The sequence below is a fragment of the Anolis sagrei genome, chromosome 6, assembly GCF_037176765.1.
Source record: "Anolis sagrei isolate rAnoSag1 chromosome 6, rAnoSag1.mat, whole genome shotgun sequence".
NCBI lineage: Eukaryota > Metazoa > Chordata > Lepidosauria > Squamata > Dactyloidae > Anolis > Anolis sagrei.
The window spans coordinates 70,353,000-70,371,406 of record NC_090026.1 but is presented as its reverse complement, the minus strand read 5'-3'; the positions used below and the strand labels follow the sequence as shown (position 1 = coordinate 70,371,406).

Genomic DNA, 18,407 nt, shown 5'->3' with positions numbered 1-18,407 from the left:
TAAATTTAGTCTATAAGATCTAGCAATTTACGTTTCCAAAATTACATTCCGTTAGTATCACGTTTTAATGTTTGTCCTGTATCTTTTATTATATGTATTTTAATGGTATTTGTATTTTTTCCGGGTATTTTTACTATGTTGCACCACGCCTCGCCACATTAGGAGAGGTGGATAACAAGATAATAATTATAATAGTAATTATTATCATCTGTACAAAACTATTTGGTGTTTTTCATGGTTATTTTGCATTATGTTACAACTAAAATACTATTTTTAAAAAGTTGAGATAAATATATTTGTTTATTGTCATTGAAGAAGGCAGTTAACAAAAATAAATTAGAATTAACCTTATACTACATTTTCCAATACAATTTTGAGGCTTTAATCTTGCTAACTGTTAGTGAGAGGAAGCTTCTATTCAGAAAGGCTTCTGAATTTCATGTATGATGGGCAAACTGAGGAAAATATCACCTTCCTTTAGTTGCTCTGGAGCACATAGAAAGATTTAAGTGTTATCTGCTTAAAATGAGGGATGGACTATGGGTTTGATTCAGTGAAGATTTTTTTATAGTAGATAGTGCACAGGACAAATGGATAGGAATTCAAGAACAACTGTTTGCTAAGGAAAACTACCATAATTTAACCATGTCATGTTTGTACAGCTGAAAAAAGAGCAGCATTATTGGAAGAACTGAACAAACTAAAAAATGGAGGACCTAAAAAGAAGATTAAAGCTATGCCTGCTGGAGTTTCTCCATCCAAAGGATCAGTTACTCTGTCAGAAATGCGTCTGCCTCTGAAAGCTGACTTTGTTTGCAGTACTTTGATGAAATCAGGTAATGTTTATGTGGTACAGAAGCTGTTGCAGCATAACAGCAATTCATATAGTTTTACTTGGTTATGTATCAAGTTTAAATGTTTCTTAAACCTCAAATTAAACAACAATTATTTGTGATATCTCCCAATGATTTTATCTGCTAACATGCCATACATCTCCCAATGATTTTATCTACTAACATGCCATACTCCTGTTAAACATAAATCAGTAAGCTAATGTATTTAACTTCATAAATATAAGTTGATTAGCAGTAAAACGTTCAACAAAACATTTTGTCTCTATCTCTATGTTAGCAGCTTTTACAAATCTGTGGTTACAACAAACTGCATTATTAAATTATTCACAGATACTGCAAACTACTACGTAATCATGTTGAAAGCAGGCACAGAAAACATGGTTGCTACCCCTTTAGCAAGTACTGCAAATTCCCTCAGTGGTGATGCTCTTACATTTCCAACAACGTTTACATTGTAAGTATTTATTTATACTAAATATATATTTGTTGTGGGGGGGGGACATGGATTCGTATATTCCACACCATTTTACTAAACCCATGTATATCATAAAACCTGAGCATCCATAAGTTTTGGTATCCACAGAGGGTTCTGAAACCAAACTCCAGTGGAGACTCAGGGTCCACTCTAATTTACTAAAGGAGTTTGGTTTTTATGTACTTAAGACGTAAGCATGCACTAATGGTTATTGCTGTGGTACAGTTAATTTCCCATATGGATTTAACCATCCGATTTTTTTCAAGTTTTTAATTATTTTATGTACCTGGGGTCACATAAACATTTCTTGGTCAAAAAGAGGTCAAAAGCAAAAAAAGTTTAAGAAGCCATGGTTTAGGCTGTTGTCATGATTAGGAATGCTTTTTATGACTAGCTGAGTTTTCCAAAGTTTAGCACTCAATGCGAACAGTACTTTTTTTGGAGCACGCAGGATTTGTTAGAAACCTGAAAATGTAAATCGATTGCTTTTGTAATCAATGCAAAAGAGCAAAGTAGCCACTAGATGGTGCCAAAGTACCATGTAGGCCCCATCCTCATCAGGTTCTGATGAACTAAAGTAGAGCTGGATTGCCAATGGATTAGATAACGATTTTCTCATGCTGTTTTCTTTAAGAAGCTTCTTAGCTTTTTAAAAAGTCTGTTTTCAGATAAATGGCTATTTCAGAAGATTTTAAAATGTTGTCAGAATGCCATAGGCATATTTCCTTTTCTTTTGTGGATTCATCTACTTCCCCATGTAATACTAAATATGGGCAGGGCTCAGGATCCAATCCTAAGACTAAGAAAGTATTCTTCTGAAGATTAACTCTATTTTAAAAGGTCCCAAGAGCTCATGCTTCTCCCCTTATAAACTATCCTGCTCCATCCTGTAGCTTCCACAAGGTTTGGAGCACCTACCATCCTCCAAATTAGCATAACCAATGATCAAGGGTGATGGTGTTGATATACAGTGCCCCTATATCTGTAGTCTTTTTATTTTTATTAAATATGAGATCAGTTTCTTCCATCTAAAGTTCTAAACCAATATCCTTTGCCTTCAAGTTTTATGACCAAGAAGGTATATACTTTTTGCAAAATTCTGGGAAGGACATCCTTACACAAAGTCAATGGTGGTGCTGTTGAAGAATCAAATCATAAGTATGGGATCCTACAAAGTTGACCATCATATCTCCGGGCATATTTCTCTGTCTGATTACATAAGAGTCTTATAGATGCATCTTTTCTATCTCCCAACAAAAATCTTTATGGAAAACAGTGAGAGTTTTTACATAATTATCTTCCCTCTGCTGTGCTAGTAGCCTCAAACTCTCATCTTTTTCTCCCTTTCTTTGAGGTTTGGGTTCCACTAATCTTGCTGTAGAAGACTTCACTTCTTGAGTTCTGGGTTGCACTTTCTCTTCTTTTTGGTTCACCTCAGTTAGCTCCCCAGTCAGCTTTTCCAAATATTTACTTACCACATTTATATCCAACATAATAGTGGCAAAATTCAATGCCGTACATACATGTATTTCTTTAATATCATGATAGAGGTCCTTTCTCATTGAACTCAGTTCAACAAAGAGTTGGGCTAATTCGATTGATTTAGGTGGATGGGTGTTCGCCTTGGTGTTTAGCTGTCTTGAAAATCATTTTAGCTATCTTTAAACTTTCAGTATGTCGCAGCATTATCAGGAGTTGAAAATCCTACAAATTTAAAACAATTTGGACTTTTTTGTAATTATGCATCTATTCACATGTTGGTATTGTTTATTGTTTATATGTGATTTATATTGTATTGTATTTATTGTTTTTGTGTATTGATTTTTGTTTTTATTGATGTGTTGTTGGGCTTGGCCTCATGTAAGCCGCTCCAAGTCCCTTGGGGAGATGGTGTATAAAAGATTATTATTATTATTATTATTATTATTATTATTATTATTATTGCAGTACACTTACTTTGTTTACTGTACTAGTTACCATTGTTAGAGAATCCTATTGCTTAATCTCCAAATACTCATTTCCTGAAAACATTTGTCCTGGGATGCTTTCTCTGTTTTGTCTCTGAAGATAAGCCAATGTAAAACAAACTTTTTTTTTGTTAGACACATAAGCTGCTGTTAACAATCATCAGCCCTTTCAAGATTTATTGGCCAAAAGGGAGATTAATTGACCAGCAGACAGGGCACATCTTAATGATTAAAATTAGCAACTGCCATTGATTCGTACTGTGAATTCATAGTGCCCACAGCTGTGGCAGGACTCATTTTCTTGGCACCTAACTGTGCCTCCTGCCATTGGGGCAAATTATGAGACAAATTCCTTAGCAGAGCAGAAGCTGAACCCTGTGAAAGTCTCAATTCCAAGAGGATATCTCCACCAGTCCAAAGAGACCACAGCACTGGTGATCTTGGCAGGTGGTGGAGTTTACCAGGGAGAAGCCTACACATTGCCGTCTTACCAAGGTTCCAAATATCCAACTGTTTTCTAGATTGAAAGCTATGCCAGTTCTTACGTACACATCCTTTTTGACTGCTTAAAGGATATACAACTTATTTTATCATTTTGCCATTCCTAGGAGCAGCTGCTATTTGCTTTAGGTAAACAGCGAACTGTACTATGATCTCTTGGCAAATCCCACTCATTTTTATTTCTTGTTGAAAGGAAAGGGAAACTATTTACTGAATGGACACATAAACCATATTTGAGGCAAAATATCTATTACAGTACTGACGGTCTGAAGATCAGCAGAGCTACTGGGATACGTGCAGTAATACAAGTCAGCTATTTGAAGGCCTGACATCTAACTCCTGAGGTCAATTTGGACATACTTGATTATCAAGGAATTGGCTTGGGAGCATGTGGGACTGATACCCCCTTGCAATTTTGAGCAAACAATCACAACTCTAAGATTGTAAAACCTGACAGGGAACAGAATCTAATCTTTCTCTTTATTTTTTAAAGGCAAGATGTGCCCAATGACTTTGAGATAAATATTGAAGTTTTTAGTTTGGTACGTATCATTGTCTTTTGATATGTATTGTCTTGGCAGCATACTTGGGGAAAGCAGCAAGTTTTTAAATGATGTATTTTTTCTGTGTTAGGTACAGAAGAAAGAATCCACAGGCACTGATAAAAAGAAAAAAACTGTTAAGTCAAAGGTAAATAGAATAATTATAATATCTTGGTGACACTGAAAAAGTGGAAAGACCAAGCTTTCCAATCTGATTTCATTTTAACTAAAACTTTCCTCAACCTTATTAATGCTAAACTTATGTTTACTACCTCGCTGTTGTGGCAAAACAGATCTTCAATTGCTTTGCTTCAAAGACTAAAATTTAGTCATGCATGATAAGAGACTGTAAATTTTAAACAATATTTTATTTCTCCTCTACCAAGCCAGAAAATAATCCTGTTTTGTTGCACATGCCTCTAGTTGCTACAATTGAGTATAAAATGTTTTTGCTTCTTTGGTAGTACATCCTGTATGTTCACACAGTTTACGAATGCTTTTAGATTTCATAAAAATTAATTCAGTGCTCTGGTAGGTTTGCTTTAAATCTGGGAGGCAATCAAAGCTTGACAAGGTTTGCAAGAAACAACATAATGTACATGTACTCGGATTTCTCTGTGGAGCATGTAGGAAAGAGTAAGCTTCAAAAATTTGCAGTGTGATGATAGAGCACACCACTTTATTAGAAGCATCAAGAAAATTAATGCCAAGCTGATGGGAGTTTGGAAAGGTTTTTTGGACTGCCCTAAGTCTTACAATTGCATGCTAGCAGGAATATTCTGGGAATTGTAGTCCAGAAAATAAATGTTTCGATTTGTGTGTGTTATTATTTAAAATGGGACAAAATGCTTTCCTTACATGATAATGTAGCCCCATTCCAAGTATTTTTGGAGTGATGTAAATGTTTTAAAAAATTAAAATGGTTTATTGAAAAAATATGGATGCAAATAACAGAAAATCCATAGCCATAGCTTATATGTGTGTAAGTTTTAAATAGACAGACCCTTGTCCTGGAGAAACTTGTGGACTCTATGGAATACAATTTCTAGCGTGACGGCATCTTTATATGCGTGAACACAGAAATACAGCACAGGATCTACAATTTGATTCAGGCAAACATAGTAGAATTGGCTGTACTTCAGCATTTACAATTTAAAGGTCTGTAACATTTGCGGTTCATCACTTTTTTTGTTTCTTCTAATATCATAGGCTATTACTCCAAAGAGATTACTGACATCCATTGCTACTGTAAGTGCTAATCTTGCAATAATTTACCCATAACTAACTTGACATCACAAAAAGCTCAATTTAATTGTGAACATTAATTGTTTTTGTATAATTATTTTTGAGTTTTTGAATATTCTCACTATACCTTTTAATTTAAATAAATCCATAACTGGATAGCCTTTTAAAATACTGTGTGGTTGTTATAGTGTACTTGCCTAAAATATTTCTGAAATAACTTCTTTTCCTATGCATGTTTTATTTCTTCTAGAAGAGTAATCTTCTTACAGCAGGTAAGCAAGAACATTATATTCTTATTTTGCTAAAAATTTGAGATGAAGGTTCAAGAGAAGAATTAATTGTATATTTCAGCATTGTTTTCTCATCTCGATGGCAAATTATGAAAAACACTGCTTCTTCACTAGTTATAGTATCTCTGAGACAGCTGATTATCTATCCAATTTCACAGGTGGGAAGTTGAGTTTGAGATGGCAATTTGCCCAACGAGTCAGAATTAATGGCAATGTTAATGGAACATTGCTATTCCAGGACAAGGATGTAGTTCTGTCATCTAGTTCACTGCTTCTTAAACTATGAGTCCTGACCTGAGCTCAATGCTGGGGTCCTAAAAATGTTTTATGAACATCAACTAATGGTTGTTTTAGACATTGTTTAGTAAGATTTGCAAATGTTGATGTGTTACCAGTAAATGTTTGATTTCTATAACTGGTGTTATGTAAAGATTTATTGGGCCAAAAGTAGTCCCAAGTGGAAAAGTTTTAAGAATCCCTCATCTAGTTAAATTTGGGCCATCAGCACTACAATATTGTGCAATTTCTTAATTGAGGTTAACTGAATTGATGAGCTTTATATGTTAGCGTAGACTAATATGTAGTTCAATACAGTTAAACTGTATAATGAAATTGCATTATATGACAGTAGAGATGGGCCCCAAGTTCATTAATCAAATGTGCAGAATTTACATTCATAAACATGAACATGTGTGTGTAATATGGTTGACATGTATGCCCCAGTGGCTTCACTGTTAGTGGTGCTCTGTCCTGAATGTGATGAAGGGGAACGACACAGTGAAGGATCCTTTTTTGAAGTGGTGTGGAGGCAATCCTTCGTGCTGAGTCTGGCTCCTCCTTCACGCTTCGCACGCAGAGCTTTTAATTTCTCCTTCATCCTTATCACCCAAAGTGAGAGGGACAGTTCCAATTCATAGTGATTGTATGACAGACTTCTCGAAAAAATGAAAGTCATACTGCCAATGGCCTGATTTATAAATCAGCCACCAGCTAGGATGGGAAGGATTCTGTTCCCGAGAAAATGAGCCTTTATGGTGTTCCATTTTCTTGCAGTGTGTGGAGACAATCTTTCATGCTGCAGAACCCAAAGTAGCAGTATTATGAGTAAAGTATGTCTGAATACCTTTGGTACCCACAAGGAACTATGCAAATCAGTCAGTCCAGCATATATCTTCAAACAGCATGCCAAGATGGAAGACGATACCTGTCACCTCTTAACAGTCTCTTGAAATGAGACAAACCTGTTTTAATAAAATCTAAACGCCCCCTGCACATCTAATCTGTGCCACGCTTTATTGTATTTCTTCAATTCTAAGACACTCCCCCCCCCCCATATAATTTTTTTTGAAAATGATGTGCATCTTAGAATCACAGGTGTATCTAATGTATTTTTGTTGGTGTTGGTACTGATATTAGGGTGTGTTTTACAATTGATGGTGTCTTATAACTGAAGAAATACAGTATTAACATTCAGGTCTGGTGTGTTTTCTACTTTCCATGCTCAGATTCAAACAAGGAGAAATATACTTCCTTTTCAGGACATTACTATAATTTCTCCCATGACTGTGACCCCATCTACACTACCATATATGTAAAGATGCCTTGAGTCCACTTCGGGGTAGAGAAAGGCAGGACGTAAATAGGGTAAATAAATAATAAAATAAATATAAAATCCAGATTATCTGCTTTGAACTGGATTATATGGCAGAGTGTACTCCCATAAACCAGTTCAAAGCAGATAATATGGATTCTGTGGCACTGTAGATCCAGTCTGTGACGACACAAGACACTGCATCCACATCTAGTAGTGATAGAAGAAATGTGGTGCCTCCCCTTTTTAGAGTGGAGAAAGTGCAAACATAAGCTCTACAAATTCCCCCCTTTTCTCCTGAAAGGAGGAAGAGGACCCAGAAACTAGGCTTTTACAATGTGCTTTATCTGCTTCTGATCACTAAAGAACCCATGAGTATCAGAGAGCTGATGATGGACTCCTGGGATGCAAAAGCCGCCTGTCATCTTAGACCAGTAGTGGATTCACTCCTGCTTCCCCTTCATCCTCCACATCCGGCAGACTGCCTGGTTGTGGAGGAAATACATTTGCAAAGCCTTTATGGGCAGTTCTTACCATAGATTACCAGGGGTGGAAAGGAAGCAGTTGCATCTACCACATTCATTGGCACAGCCGAAACCACGCTAGTCAGCTGATGTGTATGGCCTGCCCTGGAACACAAAATCTCACTGATTCCTTCAACTACGTTTGTAGTCCCTACAGAATCTCAGTAAAAGCTGTCCATTCCAATCCTATAATTTCTTTCATCATGTTGTCCATTGCCTACTCCTCATGAGAGAAGGGATTGGAACTGCATGCTCTAGCTGTCACCTCAAGAACAGCCTATTACATGAGTGGTGTTAAGGGCACTGAGGTAGACGATCCTTGTAAAGATGCTAACTGCTCAAGTATATTTGATCTCTTGGCTAACACAGAACTTTCTCAACAAATGATGTTCAAATCCAGCTTTAGCCATAGAATAAAAACCCTGTCATCATCCAAGGTGAGTCAGGAGGGAAGTAGGAAGGTGAGACTGTCCATCCCTTTTCGAGTAGAAAGGACTGACAGAAAACTCAGCCAGTGAAATAAGAACCAGAGCCAGCATGAAGAGCTTCCTCACACTTCAGGAAAAACACCTCTTTAAAGATGTTTCATGTCATTTGGATATTGTGTTAGTTAATATTAAGTAAAGTCAATATAACAATTTAAAATTATTTAAATAGGTTTGATGATTGTGGCTCTAATAATGTGCTTAATATTTTTCTTTACAGCTATGGCCAGTCCAGGTGGTCCAAATGCTGTGCGCACTAGTAACTTTGTTCTTGTTGGTTCATGCACAATTTCACTGTCTTCAGTAGGAAATACCAAATTCCAGTTGGACAAGGTAATGCTGGGGATGGGCATGAGACTGATCTTCTGGCATTATTTTTGTAATAATATTGGCAAAATTCCTTGTTTAAATTACAAAACTGAAATGAAGAAAGCTTTGGGCAGTGGTTCTCAACCTGTGGGTCCCCAGATGTTTTGGCCTTAACTCCCAGAAATCCTAACAGCTGGTAAACTGCTGGGATTTCTGGGAGTTGTAAACCAAAACACCTTGGGACCCACAGGTTGAGAACCACTGGCTTAGGGCAACCAGAAGTTGATGGAAGTGGTGAGTTGCATTCAGTGCTGGTATGCAAAAATCGATCAATCCTGGGGCTCTCAGAATTCTTTCAGTTGAATTACATGATTGTGGTTGCTGTGTAAAACTAAAAGTAGTCTTTTTATCAGGCTTATTGTCCAGTTCTTGAAGGAATTTCACATTAATTGTCTTAGTTGAGAAGCAGGCCGTAATGCAGAGAAGTTTTGGATGGATTCATTAACAATATATAATACATATTGAAATAGCATGCCATTGTTTGCATTATTCTACATAATAATTGGAAATAGAAATTAGCAAAAAAATTGCAGGAATTCCTGGATTTTCCAAGTGGACTTCCTTGACAATTGCAATTTTCTTTCCTGTTCCATGTGCTAGTAGCAGAAGCACACATCTTATTACATAAATACGCTTTAGAGAAATGCACAATTGAAGCGATAGTTATCTTGGTAGTGCCATATTTTGGGAGCAAAAACAAAAGTCTTTGAATTAGAAAACTAACCTTCACGTTTGGCTATACGAACTCCATCTGCGAGCACTTGTTTGTTTGAACTGCCTTGGCTGCCAGTTACCATTGAACTGTTTTTATAACTTTCTTCATTTTTCTCAGAAAACTGGCTGATTTAATATCTTGCTCTGATGAACCTCTTAAAAGCTAAAGCAGGTTACCACAATGCACATTAGTAGTGCTAAAGTGCTGTGTGTTTTACTTTGCTTTTAGTTGCATTTAGCACTGCCCATTTCTTTTCCCCTAGATAAATTATGGAGTTAAGGAGAGAGAGCTACTGGGTTATATGTTCCAGGATAAGGTTGCTATGCTTTCTTCAAAAAAAAATTCCCAGTGCATGCTATTTATGTCTTGTCGCTAAACTTTGTTTATGGTTGCAATGACTAACTGCTTTAAGGACCACTTTCAAGTTTTTAAACTGGAGATTTGTTGAATGGCATTTTTAGGACAAATGTCCCTACGGTTCGCTTTGTGCTATCCTTCTGTTAAGCAAATCTGTAAGTGAATGACTTTACATCCCATGGCTGTATAAACAAAGCTAGTATTAGTAGAAACTTTTGGTTTTTTGCTGCAGATTTCTGGCTTGAAGTTTTGTTTTACCATGCCTTGTTGAGTAGTTACAAAAGAATGCTCTAAATATGCAAAACCTAACTGAAAACGATCTTTCTAGAACTGGGTAGTGGACTAAGTGCCATTATTACTGTTATTGTCAGTTTCTATATAAGTAAGTTTGATATGGTTGGGTAGGACTGTAGAGGAATGTTATTTCTAATGCCTTCTAGATTGCTAGCTATCCTAATATGCTTCTGAAAATGAAAGTGGCCTTACAAAGGCAGAAGTTGTCATATTTTTTTTTCTTATATTGCATTTTTTTTTAAAAAAACTTGCTGGATATACTATGTTAATGCAAAACAGTGAATAAAATGAAATCAGCAATGATTCAGTTTACAAGGCTATAAAAGAATGGTCCACTATTTTAATTTTCAAGTCAGATTATTCTGATTTCTGTTTTTAGAAGAATGGGAAGATTAGTTGAAGTGTAACTCTGCATACCATTTATTGCAGAGGAATTTGAGACTGAAGAAGTTGCTATTGTTGTGAAGTATACTAGCACATATGCTAGGATACTTGAGGACAGCAAGCAAAATCCAAAAGGAGATTTTTTGAAGTAAATGCACAAAATTGAAGTAGCTTTATAATTGTGGAGTGCGTAATTAACCACTTGCTCTCTGACAAGAGCGATTGTATGACAAAGCTTATGGAAAACTTGCCTATCTGCTCATTATAAGCTAAAGAAATTGTGTTTCATAAGCATTTGTTCTTAAATAAAAGATGGTGTACTGGAGAAAGTTATTTTGTGTGAATAAAAGCAAATTATTTTACTAATTTTAATTATTTTTAAAAGTAAAAATACTCTAGGTTTGAGCAATAAATAGGCCTGTGCTACTCTTATGTAAATTCTCCCTCTGCTGTGTTAGGTAGCTAATTTCACTAAGAATGAACTGATAGCTGTAAGCTCTTAGACAAATATTAGAGTTCGTAATCAAGATGTCTTGCCATGCATCTTAACTTCCAATAGAGAAGAGTTGTATTGCATTTCTGGTAGCAACTTCAACATAGTTGGTGTCAAGGATGTCTTACTGCGAATAACATTGTTTTGGAAACAAACCTCTGTTCTAATTTTGTTTCAAGGACGTGCACAGACTCAGTAGGTAGAACTTAATTTGAAAGGGAGAAAATAATATTTGGATGTAGGTGAGTGTGTATCTTACTCAAATTTGAATAGAAATTGTCATTTCTGGGTTGGGAACACACATGTCAGAGATAAATTTAACATGCAGTTGCAATTTACTTTTTTTGCTTAAAGCCACCGGACTTGGCACACTTGACAAAACAAAGCCATATAGGATTTACAGAGGATTTTAAGGCATACTGTAAATTCAGTTCTATAGAGTTGCTGGTTGTCAGAGCTGAATTCAGATTTGCTGTGTTGGGACATGCTTCAGTTATAAAAGCAGTGAAAGTTATATTTAGCTACAAGTTTTTTCTGAATATGTAGAGATAGTATATATTTAAGATTTACTGTGGTGATGTGAATAAACTTTGAAAAACTTGCTTTGGTCCTTCAAGCATGCTGTCTTCTTTCCTGGGAAATGTGGACTTGCTGCTTTGTGCACTAACTTGCAGGCTTAAATGTTTGCGTCTTGCTGGAAGCAATGTTGCATTCTGCTTTTGGATGTTGCTTGACTGTACTGGATAATGCATACCATCACAACTAATATTATATTTCGAAAAGTATTACCCTTGATTCCAGATTTTTTTTTCCCCTGAAAACTTTTGGCCTCTTTTTTTCAAGTTGAATGACTAAGTTTCTCACAACAGCCATATGTGGTGTGAACTGTGATCCACATCATTCAGATATGTGTGCCGGTGGTGGAGAGAAGACTCCTGAACTCAATCAAAGTTGGGTTCCTGAGATTATGACAGATACAATGAACATTCCAAGCCCTCTGCTTTAACACCCTGAAGGAAAACTAAACTTTCTCAGAATGTGTATGATAAATGCCTGCCGTGTATATTTTAACAACATACCAAGGCATGTTCTCTCAGTGTTTTGCTACTCCCCACCTCCATCTTCAACCATCGTAGCAATTGTTAGAAGCGTCTTAATTATGAATTTTCTTGAATGTCTTATTATCATGTGGCCAGATAGCACGTCTTTCCTAGAAAGTAACATTTCTCATATGCTTTCTAGATTTTTGAGAAAGAAAACCTTTATTTGGAATGTATATAGTAATGTATGTAATAATGTATCTGAGACTAGATACATTAAAAATGGAATATGTAGGTTTTTGTTACATTTGCTTTGGATTTTGCTGGGAATTGTTCTTTGCTTTCAAGTGGCTTTGACTTTGAGAAAAATTGTGATTTTTTACATTCTTCAACATACTTATTTTTCAGGTTCCTTTTTTGTCTCCTCTAGAAGGTCATATATATCTGAAGATTAAATGTCAAATAGATTCTTGTGTGGAGGAGAGAGGCTTTTTGGTAAGTTGCCATTACATGTATAGAGTTAGCAAACTTATCTCAACTCAGGATGGGATTCTAGAATTGCCCATTAAAGATAGTTCAGATATTTTGAGTGTAGCAGTATTCTGATAAATTGTGAAAATTTTGGATTTTGTTTTAAATTTTGGAATACTTGCATTTGCATGTGTATATTATGAGATATCTTGGAGAAGGGACCCACATTTAAACACAATATTCAATTATGTTTCAGACACACCTTATACACCAGGCATGGACAAACTTTGGCCCTCCAGATGTTTTGGACTTCAACTCCCACAATTCCTAACAGCCCACGGGCTTAGGAATTGTGGGAGTTGAAGTGTGGAAGGCCGAAGTGTGCCCATGCCTGTTATACATGTAGCCTGAAGGTAATTCTATACAAACCTTTTACATTTTGTGCATAAAACAAAGTTTGTGTATATTGAAGTACCAGAAAACTAAGGTGTCATTATCTTCATCACCCATGTGGTTAATATTGGATTTTGGAGTACTTTGGAAATGCTTACCCTGTGTCTTCAAAAAATCTGATGCCTAGGCCTATACTAATCTTTACAGCCATTGAATCACAGCTAGCGATTAAGATGATCAGTATTCAATGCTCTAAAATCCCAGGATAGCTGTGTAATGAAAATACTTATTTTATAGACTACCTGAACATTAAAGTGTTTCAAATGTTATGGTACTTTTGTAAGATAGCTTTTGTTTGTTTAAAAAAAGGCAAATTTCAAAGAATATAGTAGCCAGCATCTAAGAGTGGTGATGTTATGGTACTTTTGTAAGATGGCTTTTGTTTGTTTAAAAAAAGGCAAATTTCAAAGAATATAGTAGCCAGCATCTAAGAGTAGAAGAATGATGAAGTGTAACAATGGCATTGGATTGGGTCTTGTAGAACTGACGTTTTATGAGGAGTAGGCTAAAGGACCAGTAGTATAAGAACTGTTGAAGTTGCTAAGATCTATATGATACTGGAAATTAAATTGTAAATGCATTTTTGTTCAAGGAGAGCTTTTATGTCTCCCCAGACTATGTTTGAAGATGTCAGTGGGTTTGGGGCTTGGCATCGACGTTGGTGTGCTCTCTCTGGCAATTGTATCTCTTATTGGACTTACCCAGATGATGAAAAACGAAAGGTAACTCTAAGTTTGCGTAAGCATTTACTGTAGAGGCTGTATCCATTTATTTTATTTTAGTATATTCAGCTTGAAGTGGCATTACAACTTGTTACACAGGGGAATGGCATTACAACTTAATGCATTTTTTCAGAGGAGGCTATGGGTTACTTGTCATGAATGAAATCTCCAGATTCAGAAGAGTGCAAAATTTGCGAACTGACAATTATAAAAAGACAAAGAATTATGGATCTTTTCATTTCAGCATCCTTTGGGCTCCATAAACCTGGCAAACTGCACCAATCGTCAGATTGAACCTGCCAACAGAGAGTTCTGTGCTCGGCCCAACACTTTTGAGCTAATTACTGTTCGGCCACAGAGAGAAGATGATAAGGAGACGCTTGTTAGCCAATGCAAAGATACCCTCTGTGTTACCAAGTAAGCCATTGTACAATACTTTTACCACTAGCTATGTTTGTAGACCTACTTCTGGAGAATTTTCTTTGTTAATGACATCATCTGCTTTTTCTTCCCTGTGGATTAATCCTTTGGCCCTGTTTCTTTTGTTTAAACAAGGAACTGGTTATCTGCTGATACTAAAGATGAACGTAATCTTTGGATGCAAAGACTCAACCAAGTTCTTGTTGACCTTCGCATGTGGCAGCCTGACGCTTGCTATGTTCCTGTTGGAAAGCCTTGAATCACAGAAGAAATTTCCCGTAAGAGCTTGCTTCCAATGTCAGATACAAACTCTGCTCTTTTAATATATCTGGATGTGATGGTCATTGTATTGGACTATTTTCTGCCTTTAGAGTTCTAACTCTAGTACTGGGGTATGATAGATAGCTGTTTTTAAGCACTTTTGCTGTGCTAAATATGTTATATATTATAAAACTTTGAAATATGTAGTTCTGTTCACTTTTAAAGTAAAGGTTTCTATTAGTTATCAAAGCTTGCTTTATTTCAAGAACCAAAAGATTCAGCACAAGGGGAGAAGAACAATCTAGGAAGTTTTACCAGTAAACATTTTTCCTAACAAGTATGCCTCAAATTGATTCAGTTCTGTTGGAGAGCTGAAACAGGAACTTCCACTTTTTATATGTAATAGGATTAAAAAATATATAATTAGTGGCCTTTTTTCACATCACCTTTTTTAGGTGTTCAGTAGTTTGAGGTTTTAATTCCTGGCACTTGCAAAAAGTACCACTTTTTAGATAGAAGACTGCATACAATAGGAACAGATTCCAATTGGGAAAATAAGATAATTTTGATGCATGTTTTTGCGCACAGCATGGTTTACATGTATGATCAGTTATGCAGTGCATTTGTACATATGCTATGAAACAAGCATCTGGAATGCTTTAGGCTGCTCTAAGAACAGCATTTTTTACCATTATTTCCCTCTCCAAGCCATATTAATCTGTGTTTTATAGTTTGGATGTAAAAAAAATTCACTGGTCTTTAGGCACTAGAGAGCAGTATTTCTTTTCTTTTTTTAAATTCAGATGGTAGAGCTGCTATAAACAAAGTATTACTTCATATAGTCTGTCACTAAACCAGTTTAAGCAATAATTTTTAACCGATCAATGAAATATCATGGCTACTCAGGTGAACTGCATGTGTGCAGCTTTCATAAAAGCTTTCCATTAAGTACCACATTGTGCCGTGTTGCTGCTGCTACTGCTGCATATTTTAAACTATTACTTGCAGGACATTGTCATTAAATTGCTATAGCTTTACATGGTTAAAAACACTAATTTTGTCAACTTCCCCCTTTATAAGTCATCCTTTGTATTATTATTTTCAATATTCACTTTTTCTGCTGTTTTAAAACAAGGAACAAGAACTTCTCAACATATATAAATAAAAATGTATCTATGGAATTCCAGCAAATGAGTGTGTTGTCTTGCAATACGTTCTTTTTTAAAAGGATCGGTATCATTGGGGGCCCCCGGTGGCGCAGTGGGTTAAAGCACTGAGCTGCTGAGCTTGTTGACCAAAAGGTCGCAGGTTTGATTCCAGGGAGCGGCGTGAGCTTCCGCTGTCAGCCCTAGCTTCTGCCAACTTAGCAGTTCGAAAACATGCAAATGCGAGTAGATCAATAGGTACCGCTCCAGCGGGACGGTAACGGCGCTCCATGCGCTCATGCTGGCCACATGACCTTGGAGGTGTCTATGGACAACACTGGCTCTTCGGCTTAGAAATGGAGATGAGCACCACACCCCAGAGTCAGACATGACTGGACTTAATGTCAGGGGAAAACCTTTACCTTTTTTATCATTGAGTTTAGGTTAGAATATATCAGGATACTTGACATGACACAGTTCTCTGTAATTTGTACTATACTTTGAGTACATTCTTCATAATAATAATGATTATGATGATGTTTCTTACTCTCCTCATCTCATGGGCTGAAAGTGGGTCACAAACACAGAATCATACATTTGTATAAAATACACATACACAATGTGCCATTTTTCAAAATAAACCAGAAGCAAAACATTTTTTGACCAGTCAAAACTATAAGTTTATAGAACTACAAAGTGATGTGACAAAGAGGAAATTCAATAATTAAAAATAAATCACAGCTCTGTAATTGATGACATTATCTTCAAGAGGATCCAAACTTCATGAAGGACTGATTCCCACTTCTGTTTCATAGTACTGAGATCAGTGCCCTCCTTGAGCTTTGAAGATTCTATCAATCTCATTATTAAATGGATTTTCTTGTCCAAGGACACGTGGCCATTTATGGAGTACCTTGTTCCAGACAATTCTAGCTCCAAGTGCAGAAGCAATCTAGAATTAGTCCAAGAAAAAAATGTTATTCTTCATTTCAAGAAGCGCTTCAAGTGGTACAGTTTGGCACAACTGGCTGCTGGTAACAATAAAGAAATCTGTCCCTCAAAATAAAGTTGAAAACATACTTATCAAGGAAGTTGGTAATTTTTGACTATGTTTTATTGCAACATGGATTTCCTTTTAGTGAAAAATAACTCAATTTTAACCAACAGGGATCCTCAAACGTTTTAAGCAGAGGGCCGGTTCATCGTCCCTAAAGCTGTTGGTGGAGCCAGACTATAGTTGGGGGGGAAAAACTGGACCAATTTTCCATGCATACTGCATATATCTTATGTGTAGTACAAAAAATGAAAGAACAATACAATATTTAAAATGAAGAGCAAATTTAACCAACATAAACATACCAGTATTTCAATGGGAAGTGTGGGCCTGCTTTTGGCTGATGAGATAGTCAAGTTAATTAGGATTGTTGTTGAGTGCCTTTCAGTCATTTCAGACTTAGGGGAATCCTAAAGCAACCCCATCACAGAGCTTTCTTGTCAAAATTTATTCAAATGGGGTTTACCTTTGTTTTCCTCAGACTGAGAGAATATGACTTGCCTAAAGTCACCCAAAGGGTTCAGAGCTACAGTCCAAGGTTCAAACCAGTATGCCACACTTTCTGAATGCTGAATTCCTTCCCTTGCTGTTTCCAACCTAGATTCTTCCTTTTCTCCCTCTTTTTCCTACATCCCTTTCTTTCCCCTTTTCTTCCCCCCTTTCTTTCTCCTTCCCTCTCTCCTTCCTTTTCTCCCTCCTTTCCTTCCCCCTTTCTCACCTTTTCTTTCCTTTCTTCCTTTTCCCTCCCTTTTCTCCCTTCATCTTTCCTACCTTCTGTACTTTCTTCATTCCCTCCTTTTCTTTCGTTCCCCCTTTCTCCCACGACTTCCGTTTCTCCCTCCTTTCTTTCTTTCTCCCCTCTCCATTCTCTTTCTTGTTCTTCCTTCCCTCCTTATCTTCCTTATATTATTTATCCTTTTCTCCCTCCTTCCTTCCTTCCTCTCTTCCTCACCTCTCCCTTTTTTCCTCCTCCCTTTCCACCTCTCCCTTTTTTCCTCCCCCCTTTCCTCATAATGGAGGATGTCGGGAGAGTGATATGGGGGGGGGGGGGCATGAATGCGGAGGCTGAGAAAGAGATCTTGGTGGGGTGCGTATGGCCCATGGGCTGTAGTTTGAGGACCCCGACTTAAAAGAACAATGGATGTTTTTCAAAACTGTAGTTAGATTTATAACATGGAGTTCAGTTGCTGATCAAGGAGGATGAGATTTCCACCTCTTTCCTCATCCCAATGAACAAGACTGACAATTAAAAGCAGGACCCTTGCCTGGTTCTTGTTGCAACCTGCCTCACAGGTGGGAGGCTATGTGTGGAAATATCATTTTCCCCTCGTGGTCAGCTGTGATTTGCACATATGGTACATTCCTGCGCTCACGCAGGCAACAACGGAAAAATCTTGAGATCAGTTTTCAGTTAAAGTAGCCCCGCCCACCTTCCCCATCTATAAATAGCCCTTAAGAGGCTATTATTTATACAGTAAATAAATAGTAATAAATAAACCTGAAGAAATATCCTTTGTCTGATCTGGCTACTGGCTCTTAGTGGGGGACATGCCAAGAGATGTGACTTAGTTATGTCTCTAGCTAAGTAACAAATGCAGAATATTGGCAAATATTTTCCCAACAGAATCTGATTTCATCCATCCATCTATTTATTTGTGTGAATGTATATGTATATATGTTCCACAATGGCTCCGACATAGTTTGTTGGGTCTGGACCAAAGTTGGTACACATAACCTTTCTTGATCCAATTTAAA

General features: G+C 36.7%; 2 protein-coding genes across 5 annotated transcripts in view; one reads left to right on the top strand and one right to left on the bottom strand.

Moving 5' to 3' along the window:
• Positions 1–15,644, top strand: part of ANLN (anillin, actin binding protein) — a 34,913-nt gene extending 19,269 nt beyond the window's left edge. For 2 of the 4 annotated variants that reach the window (XM_060781616.2, XM_067470182.1), the window contains exons 15-26: positions 663–836; positions 1,185–1,308; positions 4,291–4,339; positions 4,431–4,487; positions 5,549–5,587; positions 5,835–5,856; positions 8,695–8,807; positions 9,821–9,874; positions 12,535–12,621; positions 13,665–13,772; positions 14,017–14,189; positions 14,328–15,644. In XM_060781616.2, the coding sequence (XP_060637599.2) occupies positions 663–836; positions 1,185–1,308; positions 4,291–4,339; positions 4,431–4,487; positions 5,549–5,587; positions 5,835–5,856; positions 8,695–8,807; positions 9,821–9,874; positions 12,535–12,621; positions 13,665–13,772; positions 14,017–14,189; positions 14,328–14,451 (1,124 nt within the window). In that variant the 3' untranslated portion in view covers positions 14,452–15,644. The remainder of the gene's footprint in view (positions 1–662; positions 837–1,184; positions 1,309–4,290; positions 4,340–4,430; positions 4,488–5,548; positions 5,588–5,834; positions 5,857–8,694; positions 8,808–9,820; positions 9,875–12,534; positions 12,622–13,664; positions 13,773–14,016; positions 14,190–14,327) is intronic. The other 2 variants (XM_067470180.1, XM_067470181.1) reach the window with 2 other exon arrangements.
• An 86-nt stretch (positions 15,645–15,730) lies between these two features.
• AOAH (acyloxyacyl hydrolase) overlaps positions 15,731–18,407 on the bottom strand; it is a 105,970-nt gene continuing 103,293 nt past the window's right edge. Inside the window, exon 21 of the mRNA XM_067470183.1 lies at positions 15,731–16,550. Coding sequence (XP_067326284.1) covers positions 16,422–16,550 — 129 coding nt within the window. The 3' untranslated portion in view covers positions 15,731–16,421. The remainder of the gene's footprint in view (positions 16,551–18,407) is intronic.